Below are 24,029 nucleotides of genomic sequence, written 5' to 3'. Positions count from 1 at the left end.
CCACCCGGCCTCGCGCCATGCCGGCGCGAGGCGACATCACACACAGTCCGCAGCCAAACCTCTCGAGGCAAGGACGCTGTCGCTCTGACTAATTTTTTTTTTTACCTTGCTTACCGTCATCGCGAAATACGGAATAAAATAATATTTATTATTTTAGTTGTACTGTAATGTCTAAGGAATTAAAATTGATATGTAATAAAATGTTATTGATAATCCTTAATCGTTTTATTATATTTCAGTTATCAGATGTTTTTATATCAATAACAATTGTCGTAGTTTATATAACAATAGTAGGACGGCGTAGTACCTACCTAGTAGAGGTACTACGCCGTAGCTGATGCGTAGCAGACTGACTACGACAGCTACAACCTTAAATTAATTTTTTTAATATACCTACATATTTTTATTTTCTATTTTCTAACTTAGTTTTATTTCTTTTCTTGTACACGTCCTATTAAACGTGACACTGGCGGGCTTTCTTGCCAACTGTTGTTCGTTGGGATTTTCTATCCGTGTTAATTCGCATGTTAACTTCATATGTGTGATGCAGGATATTTATGACGTCATCCATTGATTTGCTCGTCGATAGTCTATGTGCGACTTCTGTCATCTGTCACTTGTCAGAGTGTCGCCACATGTCAATAACAATAATTTTAATGTCGTAGGCGGCATACTACCTACATACTAGAGGTACTACGCCGTAGCTGATTCGTAGTAGATTGACTACGACAGCTACAACCCTGTAGTATTTTGTTCATTTCATGTTGAGTGAAGAATTTATCTCTAATTAATTTATCTTATCAGTAATTGCTTGTTTAACTAACTTAAAAAAGAGATGTCAATACGTTACAGTATTTTTTAAGTTTAAAATAATTGTGACATTGTATCATCTCATGGTAAGCAATCGTCGCCGCTCATGGTCATTTGAAACACCAGAAGCGTTACAAGTGCGTTAGGAAGTGTTGTTGGGGGATTAGGAAGATTGAGAAAGGAGACAATTGAGCGTCAGGTAACTTCATTCATAGAAGGAAACACAACACAAGCGTTGTTTCACGTCGGTTTCCTGTGAGGCCGTAGTTTCAGTGCTGTCGATCCGGCCCATTCGTGCCGAAGCATGGTTCTACCACACTTTACATTAATTCTATTCTTATTGGTAATTAGAGGCGAAGAACAGGTACTTTAATTTTGGTTTATTCTAAAACTAGTCAGAAATAAAAGAACGAATATTCAATCACGCATATCATTTTATTAAGTGTTGTAGCTAGGCTCTCTTCTATTTTTTCAATTAATTACACATTAATTGACAATAATAATATATAAATTATCCTTACAATTAAGGGTACAAAAATAAAATGTAAAAAATTACAAACTATCTACACACATAATTACGATACAGGAGAATGTTCATCAATGAAGCCTAAGCAAAGTATAGTAAAAAGTATTTGGTTACAAATTATATCTTTATCTTTACTACATTTTTTATATTTGTTTTCAGATTTAAGAAAACAAAAAATTAACGGTAAGTAACAATGTTTGTTTTTTAATTAAATAAAAATTTATGAAATATTTTGAAATGCTGTTTGTTTTATAACGAGTATACAAACAGAAAATAATAATAATTTTGGGATAAAAATTATAACATAACGTACGAAGAGTCAATTTTATTATGTATATTTTTTCTATCTAGAACAAACTTCGTGCCTAATTCAATAACTCCTATTACAAAGTCTTTCTGTTTTCTAAGTTTTTTTTTATTACTTTTAACAAACCTTACGCATTACCTATACACAAATTTAATTTCATTGGCATTATAATTTTCAAACGAAAATCCGAAAAAAAACTGTTTAATTTTATATACAAACTAATAACTTGAATTAATTGTAATAATAGTAATAAAAAAGATTCCTGTAAAAATTATTTAATGTTAATGTAATTGTAAAATAATGCCAATTAAATTAACAAAAACACGCTGAATATGTAAGTAGGGATAGTTCATAAATTCACTAGAAACTGACCAGTTAATGTTAACATACTATTAAGTTTATTTATACATTCTCTAAATTACTATTTAAAATCGCTATCAGTCTGATGTCAACAACAGTAATACTACACAGTTATTATAATATTATTTTATTTTACAATTTTATTTGAATTTAATGTAATTGTAATTATTTTACATGTTTCGTACAAAATGGTCTGTAATTGCTAATTTGTTGTCTGTTTTTTATTGAAGATTCAAAATGCTTTATTTAATATAGGTATTTTTTACACAGAAATAAATTCAAAATATTTCACTGGATTTCAATACCAAACTAAATTCTTTGGAACACAATGAACGTATGCTGAATAATATTCTTGAAAAAATCGAATTGCAGAAAAAAATAAATATAAACTAGACTTTGGCAAGAAATAGCGTTGCTTTGAAAGACATCTTTGGTAAAAATACGAAATAATGTTTGAACGACATCAATATGAATACAGGAATGAATATTTTTGTGATTTTCAAAAATGTGTCGTAATAATTTTACATAGGTACGTTTTTTGCTCAGCTGGTTTTATATCAAACTCGTATTCATTATACATGTGTCCTTACATTATTACAATACATAGGCACATTACGGGATTATAAAACAATTAATTATTAATTCTATTAACAATTTACTAATTAATCAATGCCTAATATTACATTACATTAATAATTATTAATTACGCTTGCTAATCGTCTTTGGCGATTACCTTTATCATAATTATTACTACGATTATTATTTTAATTTAATTTATTAATCGAATCTGTACAGTTTCTTTATTTATGACGATAATACAAGCACACTCTGAATATTTGAATAATGATTATTTGAAATTATTAAACGAATTAAGCACTTCAATCGTCAGAAGTAATTAATTATCATTTGGTTTTGATTTTTTAAGTAGATGTATTACAATAATTGCGTAATCAATGATCGTAATTAAATTAATAATTATTTCACAATATATGTAGTTTACCTTTTTCGTGTGTATTAACTAAATATTTATTACAAATAACTGCTCTAAACCAACTATTACGCACCACATTTATTACCTAATTGATAATTCAATTAAAAATAATATTACACGAAGTGAAAATACACACCATTACTTTATTCACTAAATGAAAACATTAGGCCTCCTCAAACATTATTTCCACTTTTAATAAAAAAGGCCAATAAGCTATATAATCTATATCTTAGAATAATCTAACTTCTAAATAATTATTTACACCTTATATTAGTTTAAGTACTAAACTATAACACGGCCGTATAAAGTAGGTACTTAAAGCTAAACTGTTTCATAGTCTTTGGCGTGAATTCACTAAAGTCGGGTTATGCACTATATTGTCTTAGTCACAATACTACTGTCACTCGGGCTTGAGCTGTCGTCAGCTCGCTGCTGGTTTCTCAGTTCCTGTAACAAAAGAAAACCTTTATTCATTTTGCTGAAGGTTGTCCGTTATGAAGTTATTTACTATTTAGATAGGATGGATTTTGTTAGAGTCTTTAAAAACTACTGAATAACGGTGCTTTTCCACCAGAGGTGTGCTATGCTACGTTGCTGTGGATGCGTTTGGCTTCCATCAATCATATTTATTGGTACACATAGCTTAGTACTGGTGGAAACGGACTCAGTTAAGCTATGTTTTTTAAATGGAAAGATGTGTGCTAAGTAAAACGTGCTTTGCGGCGACACAACTTCATAGCACGTCTTACTCGCACAGCTACATAGCTCTTAGTGTCGGTGCAAACGATCATATAGTTTCACAGCTTAGCTATTACATCTTCGTAGCATAGCTACATAGCACATCTCTGGTGGAAACGCACTCTCATACCTTTTAATCAATTCGATTAACGATAATATGGCTATAAAACCTAAAGATTTCACACTAGGAAATTATATTTTACTGTGATTAATTTTTTACTTTTCATTATTACCACAATCATTTTCATCTCACATAGCACAATTTATTCTACTGGATAATATGTAGTTTACAAAATTCTGTCTTTCATAGTTCGAATTGAAATCGATGCTACTCACTTTACGTGCTATAATTTTGGCTATGTAATAAGATTTACCTTCTAACTAAAACTACCTTTGTTGGTATTCGATCGTGATAGTCTAATTTAAGTTCACCTTTGCCTCTAATAATTCATTAATCCAATTAATATTCACCCCTTATTCATCCTGTGTTTGGTTCTAGTGTTCCGTATTTTAGGATAGTTTATGGTATCTGTTAAGCGATTTTGCACCTTAAAGATTATTTGGAAGATTTATCTTTAAGTTCAATATTGATAAACATTTATTACAGTGTCTACAGCATATATATGGTGTTTTATTTCCATTGAAAAATGTACAAAACGACAACGTTCATTTTGACAATGCTACCTCAACCATAAATATCCCCAAATACGAATATTAAATCATTTCATTTCGCACAAAGAATAAAATCGGAACATAATTTTCATTGTCAAAGGAATCAATTTATTGGAAGCGAAAAAGCAAAGAATTGTGATTAGCTCACGGAGGCGACAATTTCTTTTTCATTCACGTATGAAAACGTCACATTATTGGGTTCATACAGAATTTTACATGCATCATATTTGAATATTATGCTGCCAGACCTAAAATATACAGTTGCTTTTGGGAATTCCTTTGTGCTTTTTAGACGACTGTGAAATATTATACGGGGAGAGCGTTGGACATTTTTGGTGTTTGAAATAAAGTTGGAAAATGAGGGTTGAAGAGAATTTTATGCGGCACTAACGTAGGGTTGGTTAGTTTTTGTCACCGAACCAAGAATCGGGCTTAAGCACAAAAGCAGCTATTTTATTCTAGCTTTGCATTTTGTGTCGTGTTGTGAAAATGATCTCGTGTTCATTAGAGGACAAAATATGAAAACATTTTAGGCGTATTCAGATGTTGTTATTATGCCAAAGTTAGCTAACGAGTCTATCACTTTAACCGACATACTCAGAGACATAATCAATTGCTAAGGAATGGTGACCCATTGCTTAACAATTATTACCATTGAATGACCATGAGAATGGCAGAAAGTACCATATAATCTCGGGACATTAAGATATTAAGAATTGAATTAATTCATCACTAAAGAACGTTAATACTCGGTTATGATAATAACCAAGTAGTACTTGGCTATGTATGATCTTCATACATAACCAAGTGTGACACTTCATAATCTAATACATACAATCCACATAATGTATTACAATTAACATAGACATTAGTAATAGTCTTACCCTGGATGTGACAAGCCTCTGCACTACGATCTCCAGTCTGTCTCCAGCAGACGCGATCAGTGGGACAGTCAGGCAGCAGTCATAGTCCACTGTCCTTGTTCCATTTACCTGGTGGATGGTAAAAGAATTTTGAGAAATTACCTAATACGTATATTTTGTGAAATGAAATGAAATTCATTTATTTTATCAACTTCTCACACAATCCTTTATAATTCCGAATTTAAGAATAATATTGTATGTCAAAAAATTGTCTCCAGTTATTTTTTTTTATTAGTAATGTTGTTATTTCTAGACATACATAGGTTTATTTGGAACGGAGTTGGAGTTTGAATAGGGTGATTTTTGTCAGTAAGAGTTTGAAAATTCCTGTATTTTGAAACACAAACATAAATATTAAAAAATTCTATTTTGAAACTAAAAACACACGCATTTAAATAGGACAATATTTTTGTCAATATTGAAAAAAAAACCATTCCTCTAGTTTTTTTGTTGAAACCTGTTCATATAAATAACACCAAAGTACTGCATTCTAAGTAAGCACTAGGGTAATGAGCTTCGTAGAAAATCGAACTAGTTATCGTTGGATATTATAGTGCACTTTAAATATTATGAGGGTGTGAAGTTTGAGGTCAATTTAAAACGGTTTTAACCTCTGCGTTTAACTTCTTAAGTGTGGGTACATACTTTACTTGAAAAGTTATTTTAGTAAGATGAAAGAAATTTAACTATACCAATACTTAAACTAAAGTTTCTAATGAAACATCTAAATTCAATACAAATATTTGTTATACGGAGGTTTAAGACTCCTGCTTCTCATGTAAATTATAAGAGGGCTTGAAACCTACCAATGTACTAATGTGACTTTTCCTAGTTATACGTACTTTCTAAGCTTATTTAGATACCACTGACAAACTGTGAAGAAAAACATCGTGAGGAAACCTGGATTTATAATTTCTAATTACTAACCCGCATTAAGCAAGCGTGGTGATTAATGCTCAAACCTTCTCCATGCGAAAAGAAGCCTTTAGTCAGTATTGGCCAATTAATAGGCTGTGGATGTGTGATGTGTTATACAAGTAAAACAAAATGCATGTGACAAAAGTTATAACAAAATGGTACACAAGTATGGATACTATAACAAAGTTAATAAAGATTATCAAAAGGTATATGAGGGGCTTTAAAAATAAAGACCTAAACTGGGTCTGTAAATAACGAGAGGCCGAAAACAGGGCGAAACATTAGCTACACCTGTACGACATAATTCAGCAAAATAACTTTACTTTATAAAACAAAATTCTCTATTTAAAATTACTTAGACCTTTTTAGACATCGTTTTTCAACATCCAATTTGTTAAATTAATTTTAAAAAATGTTAACAACTATTTTTTAGTTATTTTTATGATAATGCTTTTCATAAAATATTACAGAATAAAGAAAATATAATGTTTTACAGATTGTGAGTTTGTTCTCAGAATTCGTAAATTCATTCGTATTATGTTAACTAATGGAAACTAGTAGATATTTAACAAAGGATAATGAGATGATATAATATTATTATGCATCCTTTTGATGTTCAGGTAACTCTATTTTATTTGGGTTTTTGATGAAGTTAAACTTATTTTTATGGGATAGGTCTGTAAACAAACAGACGGATCACCTAATAGTAAGAAATCGGCGCCGCCCATGGACACCCGAAACACCAGTGACGTCACAAGTATGTTGCTGGCTTTTTGGGGTTAGGAATTTCAGGATTGTTCGGGATTCGAGGATTGAGGCAATTGGGGAGAAGCATTCACTTCGGGTCGTAGTATTACTCCAGTCATTAAAGTCACAATTAAAATATGCATAAAAACCTAAATAAAGGATGACTAACCTGCAAAATCCTATCGTACGGCCTCAACAAGCCAACAATATCAGCGGGTCCGCCCTTCCGAATTCGGTTGATATACACTCCTCGTTCATACAAGCCGTCTGACACTGAGAACCCATAGTCGTCGTAGATAGCGTCCTTGTACAGTATGACGTGATGGATAGACCCTCGGGCTGGAGACACTGCTTCTGTGCTGTATAGACCTGTGAAAATAAAATAATATTTAGTTAAAATTTACTTTAATAGTATTTAAATAAGGTATTTTTTATTTTACAATTAACAAATTACTATTGTTAATTCTATTTAAAACATAATTAACAAACAGATTTAGCAGTAAACAAATTACTATGCAAATAATTTGGAATATTTATAAAGCGAACTTTATAAACTGATGAATATGACGCACAAAATTAATTACCTGGAACTTCATTTTCATATATTGGACTCGTCGAAAATTGGAAACTTGTACCAGGCACGCCAGGCTTTAAGGGTGATTTCTGTGGCGTTGTCACCGTATATATTCCGTTATTTAAATAATCGCTGTCCCAGTTCGGCCTCCTTGTTTTCGGTGAAACGATCCCATACGGGCCCATTTGTACGTAATCGCATTTACAGGAGGACCTTTCCATATTGTGCAATTGACAATCTTTCATGTTTGATGTGAGAATTTCAATTTGTTGGACATCGTCCTCTCTAGTGATATTCTGTTTATTCTTCAGAGCATTTTCAGGAATGATACATGTGTTTTCATAATGGAACGTCTTCAAGGAATTGTTTAGTGAATAGTTTGGCAGTGGTAAGTCGTTGATGCTGTATGGTGCTGCAGAATTGAAGTTGGAAGCCATGAGTTTGTCTTCATCAGTGGGCGAGTACGGTTGTTTATCCATCATCCTTGTCTTATCCGGCACTGCGTACTCTATTACTTCTGAATTACCTATAACATAAACTGTATCTTATATGAGTGTCATTGTACGATCTAACATTATAGCTCTAAATTTCAATTTTCAAAAAACAAAAGGTAAATTATGAATCGAAATATGGCAGAAATCAACAAAGATTATATTAATGCTCCTATATGTGAAGCATCTTACCACAGTTAGCGCTGGTCCTGACTGGCGTATTTTGATCCCACGATTCAACAGCGCTGTCATTTGATAATCCGGGGCTCGACGTGGAATGACTGGAGTCCCGCGCACTGGATTCTGCACTTTCAAGCGACCCTACATAGAGATTTAAGGTTCATTTTTGCATATTATCTTTCTTTAAAAACATTATAATTGAATTAGACATTGGGATTTGGTATACATAATAATATTATTTATAGTTGTTTTTTACAAACAAGCGAATATGTAACAAGATTTGGTGTACTATTTCAACAAAAAGGCACGATTAAGTCTTACCAGTTACTTTTCTACACAGTTGTAGCTGCACTCTCTGACCACTTTGTTGCAACAGTTTAATGGCTTCGGATAATGGTTTGTTCAGAACACTTTCACCGTTTATTGTGAGCAGTTCATCTCCTATTGCTAGTTTACCACATTTTTCAGCTACACCACCTGCAACAATATCATCATATTCAGCATAGTCTCTATGTTTATCATAATTAACTTTGCTTGTATATTTAAGAGTATCTACCATACCTTCAACAAGTCCACTCAATAGGATAGGTTGTGTAACATCTTCGCTACCTGCTATAGTCAAACCTAATGGACCATTCTCTTGTTTGATCAGCTCCACTGTAAACACTGCTGTATTCCCATTATCATTACTTCCATGACTTCTTTCACTATCTTTAGCGCTATTATTAGGACTGTCTGTATGATGACCAGAATCTTCCCCGCTGTGTACAACTGCCTTTATTTCTATATTGCTAAAGCTTTGAAGAGTCAACTTAGCATTGTGTTTGTGGATATTAGACCAATCTTCTGTGAGGTCCCGTTTACGTATTTTTAGGGTTATTATGTCTTCTGGTGAGTTTTGGAGAATGTTGAAGGCCGTGTCCTATAAAAGAAGAAAAGTTTAAATATTTATTTTTTATAAAAAATAAATGTTTAGCCTTGCTTAACATTAATAACTATTGTAATTATAGATGCATTGTTTTGATTTGGGAATTCTCAGAAGTAAATAACGTTTTCATATTCATCATTGTAGTTTACCAACTAATTACATAAATAATGTACATAATATGTCACACCAAGTAATGGAATGAATACATTAATACATAACAAGTGTCCTGATTGATTACACTGACATTGCAATTTGATCAAAGATCGCCTGTGTAGTTAACCTCATCAAGTGAACCAAGTGCGTCTGTATTGAAGGGTATGCCTAACAATAGAACAATAGCATTGATTTGAATTAATGATGTTCGTTTGTAAATGACGGCCCACATACAGTTCATTGAGATGTAAATATTTCACGTTTGCTTGCTCAAATAAATATTTACTGGATTAGCTACTTATTTATTAATGAGTAATTAGCTCATTTAAGTATTTCATATTATTTTTCTGATCTTATAATAACTATCTAATGTCTTGACAAAAATTTACAGTCACAAAATATTAGCGCTGAATTTCAAACAAGTAAAAAAAATTAATAATTGTTCAATTTTGATTTCTACTACTAAGTTGCTCTTAGACATTTACCGGAGCCTTAAAGTTGATCAATAGGTCTTATTGTAACTTTAAATTATAATTGCAATAGAAGAACTGAAGTGAATACTTTACCAATGAAAGATTATGTAGAGGTTGTCCATTAATTGCAAGAAGTTGGTCTCCAGGCGCAAGAGCTCCACTGCGATGGGCAACAGATCCAGGTTTGATATCCGATATCACCATAGGCTCCTCATTACTTAGCAACTTTTGCTTGCATCCTGTTCAAAATAAAAATCTTATTAATAAAAATATCTAAAAGTCTATCCTAGATTTCAAGTAAAATGGTCATGGGTGGTTAGTATGGACGATTAATATCTCTATGATGCGTTTGCTTAGTACGTTAGGAGTATCAAGCTAACTGATGTAGTCCAACGTACCATGACATGCCTTATGCACGTCTGTTTGGCTAACGCAGCCTGGCTGGCCAGCCATGTTGCTTAGCGTTGTATCTGCCAAAAAGACTTTGATGACTTCATAGTCCTTATTCCGTCAACTTTACAAAACTTACAAAATGGTTGGAGAATTCATGCATGAATTTGAAACCAGTTAGACGTACTAATTATCTTGTTCACTGACTGAACTAAGACTAAAGTTTAACTTAGAGATCCCGATCTCCAAAAAGGACAGTTATGCTTTAGAACTGTGAAGTCAATTTACTTCTGAACATCAGTTTGTTTTAGTTATCCTTACGTCTTGAGTTTGGAAAATTCAACCTAATGTTTAACTTGGACTTTGTGGATTTATGATAATACTGGCTCATGGCTCAACTAGTTCATTATTAAGAGCTAAAGTGATTATCAAAAGACAAGATTTATTTTTATAAAAAGTGCTGCTATGTATGTGATTCCTTTCATGTTTAACATAATAAAACAAGATAGAAATAATCTGAAGTTGCTACTCGACAGAATTAGCTCTCTAATTAGTGCAAGAGAAATGATTTAATATTATGAATGAGGTGTGAAGCAGAAATAATTACAGAGACATTAAAGAACAGACCTGTAATAGTCACTCCCAGCCCTGCAGTGGTTTTAGCCAGCTTCACATTGAACACTCCACTAGATGCTTCGATAGTATTCGGCATACTGAATTCCACGTTCAAGGTCAAATATTTAGGGTTATGGGAATCATTCCTTCGCTGCAGGATCTCGTTGGCAACATCCATTGTTAAGTTCTCGTGACCGTTTATAGACATCACTCTGTCTCGCAGTTGGAGACAACCAGATCTGTGAAGAAGAAAATGAGATGGAATTCTTGTTTCTTTTATGTTTATGTTGATGTTATTTTTGATTGGCAGATTCTTTCATTGTTATACTCGGTTTTAATTTTAAAAAAGATTTTGTTTTTGTGTTTAAAATAAAACAATAATCTTAACACATTGAACGCCGTGGTGGTCACCGGTGACCGACGTTAACGGATTTGCCTTCAACAGTTTTCTATTGGCAGTCAAAGACTTAAATAATGCGCCAACTTGCATTGGGCAAGCCTGATGATTAATGCTCAAACCTTCTCCGTGTGAGACTGAGAATAGGGCTTTGGTCAGCAGTGCTACTTATAAGCTGTTGAAGTGATGTGATATTAACTAAAGTACCTGTAAGCCGGAGATTGAGAGGCAACGTGTGATATGATAAGCATAGCATTCTCCTCATGAACTGCTAAACCGGAGCTCTGACCAGGTGGAACTTCCAGTTGTATGTTCAGAGATTCTGTTCTGCATACTCCCATACTCATGTAATTTTGTTGACTATCTGTTGGAGAAAGAAGACAAAAACCATTAGATATGTTTGCAAGAATTACAAACATTATTTTTTGAAAACAATATTGTAGAAGTAGTCACATTATTTTACGACCTAGTTAATTCATTTAACGAAATAATTCGTTATCTTTACCTTTAAACTAGTGGCTAGAAGTTTCAGTATATTATTATAAAAGAATCCAACACAACCGGTCTCCAAAGTAAATATCCAAAACGGGTACATTCAAAGCAATACAAATCATTCACAATTAACCTACGGACGTTAGAGTCACATTGAAGCGTCACTACGTCACCCCGTAACTAGGCTATTACAACCTCCGTCCAATTAACATAATGTTTTAGACCAACACACGGGGGACAGACAAACTAGGAAGTTGCAGGTCCTAAGCAAATATCAGGGGAAGATTGTGCCAGGGCCGGAGTCTGTTTTTCTGGAACAAATTAATTACAACGCCAGAGCCTATCCTTTTCGCTTTGTTTGGTGAAGTTCGCCTGATTTTGTTTACGATTACTCTGTTTGGGCACCGGTGCTTATAGTGGAAGGAAATTGTGGTTTCATTAACTTTGCGGACAGATTTTTGGGTTGGGTCTGTTGGTAATTAGTGGTGTTTAGTTCTGGGACTGTTGTGTCAATTTGTTCTCTGTGATTAGTGGCCTGGTTTGATTTGCGGGTGGTTTAATGGTTCAAATATCAAAGGCGATAATATTGTTTTTAATTTAACTGATTAGGTGGCGCAAGGCTACACTTACTCATACACACACAAGACTATAGACACAAGACTACTACTACTAGTTTCGCCCGTTTCAATCGATTGAAATATTCCCTCGTGGTTATAAAAAGAGTCCTATGTTGTTTCAGACCATAATCTATTCCTGTTACAAATTGCATCCCTTTCCTTTCAGCATTTAACGATTGAGCAACAAACATACATACAAACTCAACAAAAAACTACACATTTATAATAATAGTAAGACATCAGCCAAGACGATAAATAATATAATTTATACTTTACTAACTTTCTTTATTAACTTTATCATCTTACTACCTAACTTCTATTACTTAGTAATTGAAAATAACTTAATTTCAATATAAAATAAACCTACGAACTTGCAATTTAATACACCACCGGTAGTTTGATACGTGAAGAATCTCTCGTAGTAATAAAAATATAATAAGCGAGTGGACGCCGAAGAGATCCGACCTAGTTCCGATACACTCGACTTGAAGTATGGACGGATGATTTATTGCCTTTAATTTATTAAGCTTGTTAACCATGATTCAGTTTAGTCTTGCTAAAACATTAAACATTTCAATTAGTTTGAACTAATTCCTGTTTGAAAGTTTGAAGCTACAAAGGCCCAATAGTCAATGACTGGGTATGAAAATTAAAAATCTATTTAATCCGTTAGTTAGGTAATGATAAAGTATAAGTCACGTATTTATTTTTTTTTGTCATATACGATAACAATGCTTAGATAAAACGAATCAAAGTTTATGAGCTAATAAGTCATTTCTACGTATAAAATGTGTCTTGAAGTAACGTCACGTGATATTTCTAATCAATGTTTGTTTCCATAAGAAAATAAAAAAATACCTATCCAATATTTTTTTTTAAATCTACAAAACGGCTATTTAAATTAAAATTAGTCATCTACCCTATTACATTTTTGTCTTTAAGTCATCCTATACCTATAATAAAAATGGTCTTTAAGTTACAATCTATAACATTGTTCCTAACATACAATACGAAATCCTTTTCTACGTAACATAATTTTGTCACAGGTCATAGGGAACTTCGGTACTCCTGATAGATTTTCCTCAAAATGCTAACACAATCGATATCCCATCCAATATCTTACCATAATCATCTTGTAAACCTAGTTTGGGCATCGAACTCTGTCTGTAGTTCCTCTGACGATGCTTCTTGGCGTTCAACGTTGATGTACCAGATATTGAATTTTCTGAAACAAAGTGTAAACTTATAACGATGGCATTTTGTTCAGTGAGCGAACATTTTTATACGTAGTGTAAAGACTTGACATTCTTTTGGACATTTTTTGTTGAGTTGAGTTGAGCGCTTTATAGTTTTTAGTGAAAGTTGGGTAGTTTAAATATTAAAAAGTATATTGTATCTGGTTTGTGAAGAGTATAATTATAACTTGACTTATAGCATTTAGTATTTGATCAATATTTTTATAATAACTATTGTGATATATGCTATTAACTAAAAAATCACGGTATACACACGTATACATGGAGAAAAGATCTACTAGTTTCGAGTCACAGAGGGACTCTTCATCATGAGCAGCGCGCGCAGACGCGGTGAAGTCACGCAGCCTACTACAAACTCTACTACAATTTCTTCATTAATATACGCGAGTGAATCATGATTTTTTAGTTAGATTGGTCAATATAGTTTTTTTAACAACTGTCGAAGTTTTATGCATAATATATTCTGTTTCATATAAAAAGTTAAACTTCCATGAAAACAAAATATTTGCGACAGCACTTACATTAACCAAACACATCGATGTCTCAACTTCCAAAAATACGTAATAAGTCATGCGACTCAAAAACTCCTGTCGGTAGCAGAGTAGTCTGAAGTTTAAACTTGAATTAATGTACCTGCTCTGTACATTAGTGGAAGGATATTACAGACATCAGAACTTAAGGCTTTTGAGTTATACGAGCCAAGTTTGATGTTCATGTACCTATTCGTTGCTTGTTAGTCGTGGTTCAAGCGACAAGAGGCAAATACATAAAGACGTATGCAAAAGTCCGAGAAAGTTTTCCACATAAGGGGATGGTTGGAATCGACCGATTTCTAGTTTCAAGTGATTTTGGACTGTGGGAACGTTTGTGGTGAGATTCTGAAGAACCTTTTGAAGTTAGTTCCGATAACTGTTTGGATATGGTTTTCTAAGTTATTTGAAATGAATTTGCATGATTAAAGGATTAGGTAGGTCAACCACGTGATGTGTATTTCATTTCAAAAGAATTTGCATGATCAAAAGATTAGATAGGGCAACCGCATTATGTGTTCTTCTGATAAATTAAACATCTTGAAAGTAAACGACTTTTTAAGACTCCAAAAGTGATAAAGTCTAAGGTAGTTACTAGTTTCATCGACAAAATTGTCGCAGTGCATTCATCATCATGAATATATCCGGGGTTAACAAGCTCCTGACTTGGAGTGCGCTAGTTCCCAAGTTCGGTCATTCGGCAAGTTCGCCCCCGGCTTGCGAAGAATTAACTCAGTAATTATTATACCTTCAGAATAGCTTACGAAAGGTGCTATTGCAGAAATTCTAAGAGCTGGGAAAAGGTATTAAAGTTTCCTAACGTATTTTGCCTCCAGTGTTTTGTGAATAATTTTCGACATCTGTCCGTGTTGCTGCCATGAATATTCTTGGAGTAACGCGCTTTAGAATTACTGCGAATTGTAGTGCTGCATGAACGAAGTGCTTTTGTTATAATTTGGGTGAATATGCTGACGTACTGGATGCTGTAGTTATTTTCGTATGCGTCAATGATACGAGCCGAATAGCAACTGGAGTCAGATACCAGATAAAATTATTTTCCGGTGTACACTGTGCAATTTTAGAATTGCAAAGATCTGTCTTACTCTCCTTTTGTTTTAAATAGCATAGAGTACTGATAAACCTAATTTATTTTTATCCCACACAAGGATTTTCTCTTGTATCGTGGATGTGTTTACAAACATACAAGTTCACACCCAAAACAAAAATTTGTGGATCACACAAAGAGTTACTTGCGGGAATAGAGCACGTTGCGTGGCAGCCGGTTGCCTTGCCATGAAGGCAACCATAATGTGACATCATAATATCGACTCACCTCTAGTAAACCTTCCACAATGTCCGACCACATGTCGTGGAGCAACGTGGAGCCTTGTGAAGCCTCCCTCACAGTTCTCAAGGTAGCACATCACTTCCTCAGCTGTGTAGTTGTTCCCATCAATCACGTGGTCATCGAATGCCAGGATCTGATCTCCTGGGTGGAGAGCGCCGCATCTGGAAATAAAATTGTGGTTACGAATGTGGAACTTATTACAATTATTTTTAGGGTTTATTTTAAATGACATATTTTTGATTAGGTGGTCAGGTAAAGTATTCCTTGAATTTAAAATAAAAATAAATAGATTTTTGAAAAAATACGAACCGCCTTAAACTTTTTTTTACCGCATCCATTTTTTAAGTCAGGTCATTCCCTAAAAATTTGTCCTATGTCTGAAAGATATTGTGCGGAAAATTTAATTAAAATCGGTTCAGGCAAACGTGAGATAATCGTGCACAAACATAGGTACATACATACAGGTCAAACTGAGAACCTCCTATTTTGAAGTCGGTTAAATATACAACATGACTTTTATGGTATTAAAAATGCTTGGACTATAAATAGGTATGATTATTTTTATCTGTTAAATTTGTTTTATGGCCATAAACAGATCAAGAGAGGTCAGGCTAATACTGGTCGCTTTATTTGCTTTTGAAACTCTACGAAAGTTTCAAAGTACGATTTACGGTCAGCTGATGTTTTTTTCCTGAAAACAACCCATTAGCACTTTAAGTCCAACACCAGATAAAATAAAACGGTACATTAGTTTCGACTGGCTCGTTGGTCGAGTGGTCGCAAGTGCGACTGTCAGACAAGGGGTCTCGGGTGCGATTCCAGAGTCGGGCAAAGTATTACTGGTTTTTTTTCTCAGTAGTAGCACGAGTCTGAAATTGTGCTTAGTATATGGCAATAGGCTCACCCCCTATTACATGGGATTTGGATAGTGAAAAGTGGATATACATTGTGTAGCGGCATTACGTGCCGTAATGTGCACCACTGCCTACGCCTTCGGGGATAAAAGGCGTGACGTTATCTATTTTTTTTTGGTGGGAAGATTGCAACCAGGATACGAACATCGGATATATTTTATGTAATGATTTCCCGAACTTCGTGGGATAGCTATTAAAATATAATAAACATAATTCTTATTAATTACACCATACATTAAAACCCGTAGGCTTTGATTGATAATTCAAAGGGAATGTTTACGTAAGCGGTAATTACCGATACGTATTGATAGACGCATTGCAGACACTCAAATTAAATTGTAATATCATATTATGTACAGTGTACATATCATTAATAGGGATGATGACGGGGTATGAATATTGAAAACTTATTAGTCCGTAAGTTAGGTTTTTTTCATACAAGATAAAACAAATCAAAGTTGGAGCAAGTGGGAGCAAATAAAAAGTACCTAAAAGTGACGTCATGCGATATTTCAAATCGATATATCTACGAAAGTAATTGTTGCCTTAAAAATACGTATCTAATGTGTAACTATTTGACAAGGAACTCCAACAGAAAAGCTACGCTACAGTCGCCACGTCGTAAAACACAATAATTAATTGGTTATATTCTTATTTCGTTCCACATAAAGTTAACAGCTTCAAAGAATCATAACAGTAATCAAGAAAGTTTCATAAGCGGCTCGGATTCGTAAACAAATTGCCAACTTATACAATTGAAGTTTAAAACTATTTTAATTCAAGCAAAATGAGTTTCTTAAAACATTAGCTGAACTTTAAAGTGTGCCGGAATATTAGTGAGGTATGGAGTTTGGAGTTCAGCGCCATCTAGTTGAGAAACTTTGTAATTACCTTACGACAATTTTCGAGAAAACGGTGCATGTTTTGCAATGTACAGAAAGTAAGCAGTAAAATAAACTATGAAAATAACATTGCAGGCATAGCGATGTATGTTTAATTCGATACCAAAAACTAAGATTATAACATTAAAGAACCCAGGGAAATCTAATTAACTATAAATAATTTTAATTAATTTTAAGTGTGGGAGAACCATGCATGCTTCGGCACGAATGGGCCGGCTCGACCGGAGTGATACCACGGCCTCACAGAAAACCAACGTGAAACAACGCTTGCGTGGTGTTTCGTTGTGTGAGTGAGGTTACCGGAGGCCCAATTCCCTCCTTCCCAATCTTCCCCATCCCCGATTCCCGAACAACAACCCTTAAATTCCTAACTAGGGCAACGCACTTGTAACGCCTCTGGTGTTTCAAGTGTCCATGGGTGGCGGATTGCTTACCATCAGGTAATACGTCAGCTCGATTAGCGGCGTGTTTCATAAAAAAAATATATTGAAACCATAACATACATACATAGGTCCTGCCTATCTAGGTCCCATTAAGTTTGGCAATGCATCGCCATGCGACACGATTCCGACATACCTTATTCGCTTCCTTTACTTTTAACAAACCAAAATTCTTATTAAACATAAATCAGTTTAACCATTTACCTAAAAGAAGCCACACATACTAGTAAACATCACAACATACAAACAAAACAATTAAAACAAATGCCGGCAATAATTCCTCCAGTCATAAAAACACTTCTTCATTTCTCAAGGGGATGCTTAGAAAAGAAAAATACTCGTAGGTATTAAAGAAAGCAAACGTTTTTTCTAAACGATTAATGGAGTGTAATTAATTTTTCTCCCCTCTCTAATTGATTAAAATAATCACACCGGAGGATTGGGAATTGGAATTTTCATTTGACTTTTAGATTTACTTTTAACAATCGAATTATTTCGTCTTTCATACCTTTATAGCGACTGAAAGTGTTAGAAAAGAAATAACAAAGTAGTTTGATCAGTTCTTCTAGATATTTTTATCGCGGAATTCTGATCGCTTCGTAAAACGCGTGGGTAGAAGATAAGGTATATTTTTGCTTAAACCTTGGAATAGGAACTGTGACGTCTGGTAGTTGCCATGGAAGAACCAATATTAAAACTTTGTCTTTTATCACATAGTTTGTATACATTTTATATTTTACTAACAATCCACACAATATCTGTTTGATAGATCATTCACATTACTTAAATGAAACTACAAGTAGTACTAGTCCATAGAAGCATGCATATGCATAAAAATAGAAATTTTCAAATAAAATAAATAATTAAATTAATCAAGTATTATATTCTGTGTGAACAGCTCCATGTACCTTGACTACGGAAGAGCTGTAATGTTTTAGGTTTTCTAGGAATATTACGGACATTTCACGCGGCTGTTATAATACCGCATTTGTAAAGAGTATTCAAATTAGCTCAAAGAGAATAATGCACTTTTTGGCTTAACTACTGGACCTATTTCGCTCATTTTTATTTCGTATATCGGCAGTCAAGATGATAACAAATATGTGGTTTAAATTAAGTCATAAGAGGTTACCCCATACGGTATATCAGTTCATTTTACCAATCGGTTAAAAAGTGCCATAAGAATCTGTAATCCTATACCACACCTAAGACTAAGGACATGCTCTCAAGTCATGCTTGTCAAAGAATGAAATATAATCTCTATTAATGGATTGAAGGTATCAAAACACGTACATTGTTGGAACTACTCATACTCGTACTAAAAGGCGAACAGCATGACAAGACAATATTGAATCTATTCCTTTTAAAAACACAATTGGGCGTTGACCCGGTATAAGACATCGAAGGTTGACATGACAAGGGTCAAAGATCCCTTAGGCGCGAAGGGTTTCCATGGAATGACGTACGAAGATTCATGATATTATTTTTAAATTGTCTGCACAGTTTTTATAGGGGGATTTGATCTGTTTCTACGTATTTTTTGGAGTCAATACCCTATACTTTGTGTATACCTAGTCATAATAGGTATTTTCGATTAAACAACAAAGAATTATTATGTTAAAGAATATTTTGAATTGTATATGTAAGTTTAATTAAATATTATGTTATCGGCTTACTCACATAACTATTTGACGAGGAACTCAACTAGTTTCAAGCCATGCTAGAGGCTCATATTCAACAGTTACGTGAGTAAGCCGATAACATAATAATTGATTTACCATGTCTCACAAAAGTTATAATAAAGTGTAAGTTTATGTTTAAAAGACCCATTAGTGTTAACAAATAGCTATTTAACCCCTGTGTAATATTTTGATAATAACTAAAATTCTTCTGTATAATAAAAAGTATTATTGTATAAAGTGTAATGTTTCAGTAGCGAATAGTTTCTTTGTAAATTTTCCACATCATACATCAAAGTGCACTGAGCGGGAACTAGGGTAAGCCGGTATCTTATAACCAATTTAAATATCGATAACTCATCAGTTATGGTCCTGTCACTAATTATTACGTGCTACTAGTCGAGAACAGGGTTATTGACTTAGAGCTTTGTTTAATATTACGGTACTGCTTATACAATAGTTTTAATATTACTACGGTATTCTTTCTTAGTTGTGGTGGCCCAGAGGTTTAAGATCATCAACGGTAAGTATCAATGTGATTTTTTCCGAGTTATATGTACTTTTTAAGATTATTTAGACACCACTGAGACAAACGCTAAAAGCCTCGTTTGTGGATCACACAAAGGGTTGTTCTGTGCGGAAAATTAACAAGCGACACGTTGCACGACAGCCTTACCTTACTACCGCGTCAACCGTGCAATCATGTCATTTTTGTATCAGACTTCTTTTAATGAAATATTCGCAAAGTAATTTTGTCTTTAAAATAGTCAAAGCTAAGTACTAATTAGTATAAGATGGCAATTATCACAGTATGGTTGTTGTTTCTGTCTACACCACAATCCGCAACATTACATTCTAATTTGTTCATGATTTATGGTTGAAGTAATTAAAACATGCTGTCGAGGACTAGGCAAGTAATGAACGAGATAATGACACAGTTTTCATGTCAAATGATATCTCTTTGAAACTACAGACAAGTTCATTAAATGTTTCTGAATTTCTTTCTTTTATCTTGTTTGTATTTTTTTGATAACATGAACTTTTAGTATCAGTAAATTACTAAGTCTTTTAAAAAAACCATTAAGTCTGGAGTCTGGTTTTGCAGACTTAATTTCAAGGCATGAACTCAAAATATAACTATATGTATGCCGGGTACAAAAGTAGTGACGATGTGTGGCCTATTTACTTATTATAACATTGGGCAGGGCCCATTTTCACAGTTCACAGTTACATTATGGCATTTCCTCTTTGTACTTGCTTCATGGTTATAATCTAATTAATTTGAACATCTCACTTGTTTTTTAGCATGTGAAATTAATGTTGTTTCTTTCTTTCTTTTAGGTTCGCAAATAATAAATTAAGTTTCACCACTCACCTGTCACTAATACTAGCAGGCAATATGCTGTCTATATAGATCGCATTGCAGGTTCCAACGCGCTGGTACGTGTCCGAACCAGAACTGTACACATCATCAGAAGAACATCTCTGATTAGTCAGGAACAGCCCCAGGTCCTCATTACACGGCCTCTCAATCTCTATGAGGAGTGGTCCAGTCGCCAACTTTACTGATTCCATGATGGACACGTCATATTCTATCGTGAGGCTGGTCACTTGTGGACAGTTCTGCAAGATGTTGTGGACTTCTGACAGCGTTTTGTTTGTTAAAGATACCTGGGGAGAAAGGAAATATTGGATTATGTGACTTATTATTTAATACGTAAAACTCAAAACTCAAACACTTTTTGTTTAATACAATTTTTCGTCTTTTGATTCATGAAAATAATGCCAACTTTTAATTAAAATAAGTAGTCATCATTTGGATCTCTTCTAAATCAAAGAAGAATTTACTATTAACACTCTTTTTCAAATCTATGCATAAACAGACTTACATGATCAACCTTCAACAGCCTGTCTCCAGGTTTTATCCTAGAAGTATTGTATGCCGCACCTCCAGGCCTCACATGGGTCACCACCAACGGTTGAGCATCTAAGGACCTGCTGTTCAGCACCAGGTCTGCACTTGGAGCGGAGTTCTCCGGTAGACCACCACGGATGGTGATACCAAGGGATCCATTAATCTTCTCTACAGGAACCTCTGCTAGCTTTGTTGTGATGTATAGGGAGTTTTGGGATGCTGAAACAAATAGAAATAAAATTAATATTATAATGTGCTTACGTAAAGGATGATAGAATCAGTGAAATATGGTTGACGTACGCGTGATCTTTATAATGACCAATTTTACATCGTCTCAACCAATTTCCTTAAATAAAAAGATGTAACTAACAACAGCTGTTAATTCATTTTAAAACAAGGGAAAGTTTAGTAAAACGGAAACTTATCCGACCGCGACCATGAGCGGTTCGCTAAAATAGTGGAAAATAAAAGGAGGTAAGCGCAACCGCGAAATTATTCGTTCAGTGGCTGGTTACCGCTTCGCTTACATACACTTCTGTTTTGGGAATACAAATAGCGTTTACTGGAATGGAAGTTTTAAAGCAAAATGGCTGTGAGAATGCAAATTCGTATTCGAAATTTATTGCAAGAACATTCTTTACAATTAATTGTAGAGGCAAAAAGGGACAGCATGGAAAAATAACCCCAAAAATCTTCATCAAGAAACTCAAGTCAAAATAAACATAGAAAATGTAGTAAAACATAGTACCTAAACATGTTCGTGGAAAATCGTCTTCAGATAATTCAGAAGGAGGTTTTATCCTTGAAACTAAAAGTACGTATAAGCCTATGTCCAGATGGCAATCACTAAGCTCGTGTTTCGATAACGCGCGTTTAAAACTATATACATTTTAGTGTGCGTTAGCATGTACATACATTTCAGGCCGTAGAGTGCGCGTCAGCATGTGAACGGTCTGAATAAGTTGTATATAGCAACAACTAAGAAAGTCAACGAACAGGATTAAAGGAAAGGATGATCTCCGTGGTCTATTTCGGTGCTCATCCAACGTCGCATCGGAAGTTCTTGCTCAATGTGACAGGTGGCGCTAAATATAGACCTCGTTGGACGTTAGAATGAGTTTTAATTATACTATAAAGATAGCCATCACAGGGTTATGAAGATAGAAGTAGAATATGACAGATAAAGTCAAAGAATTGGGTTTATTTTCCAATAGTAATAGTTGGACTATGACTGATAGGACATTACTCCGGCTCCGGCTCAAAGAGCAGGAGTAGGAACGGGGAGGATTTCAGTCAGTAAGAGTCTGACTCCCTTTCGTCTTACCCAAGGCGGGAGAAGTCAATTGATGATTTTCCCTTCTTAAAATGGTACCCTACAATCTATTTTAAGTTTCCTATTAAAACTTATTCCAAAAGTAAGATGGAATTGCTCAAACAAACTAAATTGCCCCCAAACCGCTAAATTACAAAACATTGGAGCTTTTAAAACTAAACCTATAAGTCTCGACTCAGACATTTTTTAAGCAAACTTTGAGCTATATTTCAAATATATTGGACTGCGCAAGAACTAAATAGATTAATCCTGAAATTATCCAGACTTTGAACTTAGTTTAGTAAGACTAATGACTGGGAGAACAGAAAGAGGTGTGTCAGTAACAAAATTAATTGTCGCCTTGTCGCGTACATGATGTGCGTATGTTAGGTTTAAATTGTTATATTTTAGTTTTGCATGTCTTTTAGAAATGTCTGTCAATCTCTGAAGACGTCGCAAAAGTGTGCCTGAAGTACGCCCATTTTATGCAGTTAGTTTTTTTTAAGGAATAGGGCGCAAACTAGCAGACGTCTCAGCTTATGGTGACCGATCAGTGCCATCTATGGACACCCGCAACACCAGAGGAGTCATGGTGCGTCGCCGGTCATTTAAAAAGGAGCTCGTTTCTTGAAGGTCATATCGGACTTTGTTTTAGTAATGTTTAGTGCATTGCATTGCAATATTTATAAGACTTCACGATAACGTTATATACAGTGAGTATTAGGATAGAAAACTATGAAACCTTTTTTAACTATGAAACTATTCAACCTTACGCATTCGTGATCAATTGAACAAGATAGTGACGTTATAGAAATTTTATCTTAAACAGATTGAAACAAAAAAAACAAATGAAATCCTACTCATAACGGCGAAAGGACATCTGTACAAAGCCTTTTGTATTAAAGCAATACTAATACTATTCTAGGCAAAATATTTAGACTGAATTCTCGATAGGCTATACATAATGTGTCCAGATCTATACATATAATAAAATCGTAGAAAAGTGCTGTCTGTACATTGAAAATAAAAATAAAAAAAATAGCAGGGGTTATTGTTATGTCGATGTCGAACCCAAAAATGTAATTAACTTTTTTTTTGTCTGTTTGTCTGTTTGTCTGTTTGTCTGTTTGTCTGTTCGTCTGTGCGCGCTACTCTCAGAAACGGCTGATCCGAGTTGGATGCGGTTTTCACGAATATATTGTGGGATGCTTAAATTTACATTTAGTGTTTGTTTCATGTCAATCGGTTCATAAATAAAAAAGTTATGTCAAATTAAAGAATCACGTCGAACATTCTATGCTTATACCATTAATCTCCGCAACTATTTGACGGATTTGGTTGAAATTTGGTACAGATATAGTTTAGAACCTTAGAAAGGACATAGATATATTTTTATTTCAAAAATAAAAATAAGAAATAAATTATTTATAA

The 24,029-nt window shown here is 34.1% G+C and overlaps 1 protein-coding gene across 7 annotated transcripts in view; it reads right to left on the bottom strand.

Annotated features, from left to right (window-relative positions):
• Window positions 1-1,226: 1,226 nt before the first annotated feature.
• LOC118282190 (glutamate receptor-interacting protein 2) overlaps window positions 1,227-24,029 on the bottom strand; it is a 284,034-nt gene continuing 261,231 nt past the window's right edge. For 3 of the 7 annotated variants that reach the window (XM_050701450.1, XM_050701451.1, XM_035603142.2), the window contains 15 exons: window positions 21,261-21,505; window positions 20,747-21,042; window positions 15,422-15,597; window positions 13,426-13,527; window positions 11,401-11,557; window positions 10,809-11,035; window positions 10,190-10,261; window positions 9,885-10,030; window positions 8,799-9,159; window positions 8,559-8,714; window positions 8,250-8,378; window positions 7,577-8,104; window positions 7,162-7,361; window positions 5,289-5,396; window positions 1,227-3,441 (listed from right to left, as the gene is read on the bottom strand). In XM_050701450.1, coding sequence (XP_050557407.1) covers window positions 3,367-3,441; window positions 5,289-5,396; window positions 7,162-7,361; window positions 7,577-8,104; window positions 8,250-8,378; window positions 8,559-8,714; window positions 8,799-9,159; window positions 9,885-10,030; window positions 10,190-10,261; window positions 10,809-11,035; window positions 11,401-11,557; window positions 13,426-13,527; window positions 15,422-15,597; window positions 20,747-21,042; window positions 21,261-21,505 — 2,978 coding nt within the window. In that variant the 3' untranslated portion in view covers window positions 1,227-3,366. The remainder of the gene's footprint in view (window positions 3,442-5,288; window positions 5,397-7,161; window positions 7,362-7,576; window positions 8,105-8,249; window positions 8,379-8,558; window positions 8,715-8,798; window positions 9,160-9,884; window positions 10,031-10,189; window positions 10,262-10,808; window positions 11,036-11,400; window positions 11,558-13,425; window positions 13,528-15,421; window positions 15,598-20,746; window positions 21,043-21,260; window positions 21,506-24,029) is intronic. The other 4 variants (XM_050701454.1, XM_050701456.1, XM_050701453.1 and 1 more) reach the window with 3 other exon arrangements.

Source organism: Spodoptera frugiperda, chromosome 20 (genome assembly GCF_023101765.2).
Source record: "Spodoptera frugiperda isolate SF20-4 chromosome 20, AGI-APGP_CSIRO_Sfru_2.0, whole genome shotgun sequence".
Classification (NCBI taxonomy): Eukaryota; Metazoa; Arthropoda; class Insecta; order Lepidoptera; family Noctuidae; genus Spodoptera; species Spodoptera frugiperda.
The sequence above is the reverse complement of the archived record's forward strand: the minus strand, read 5'-3'. Positions and strand labels throughout refer to the sequence as shown.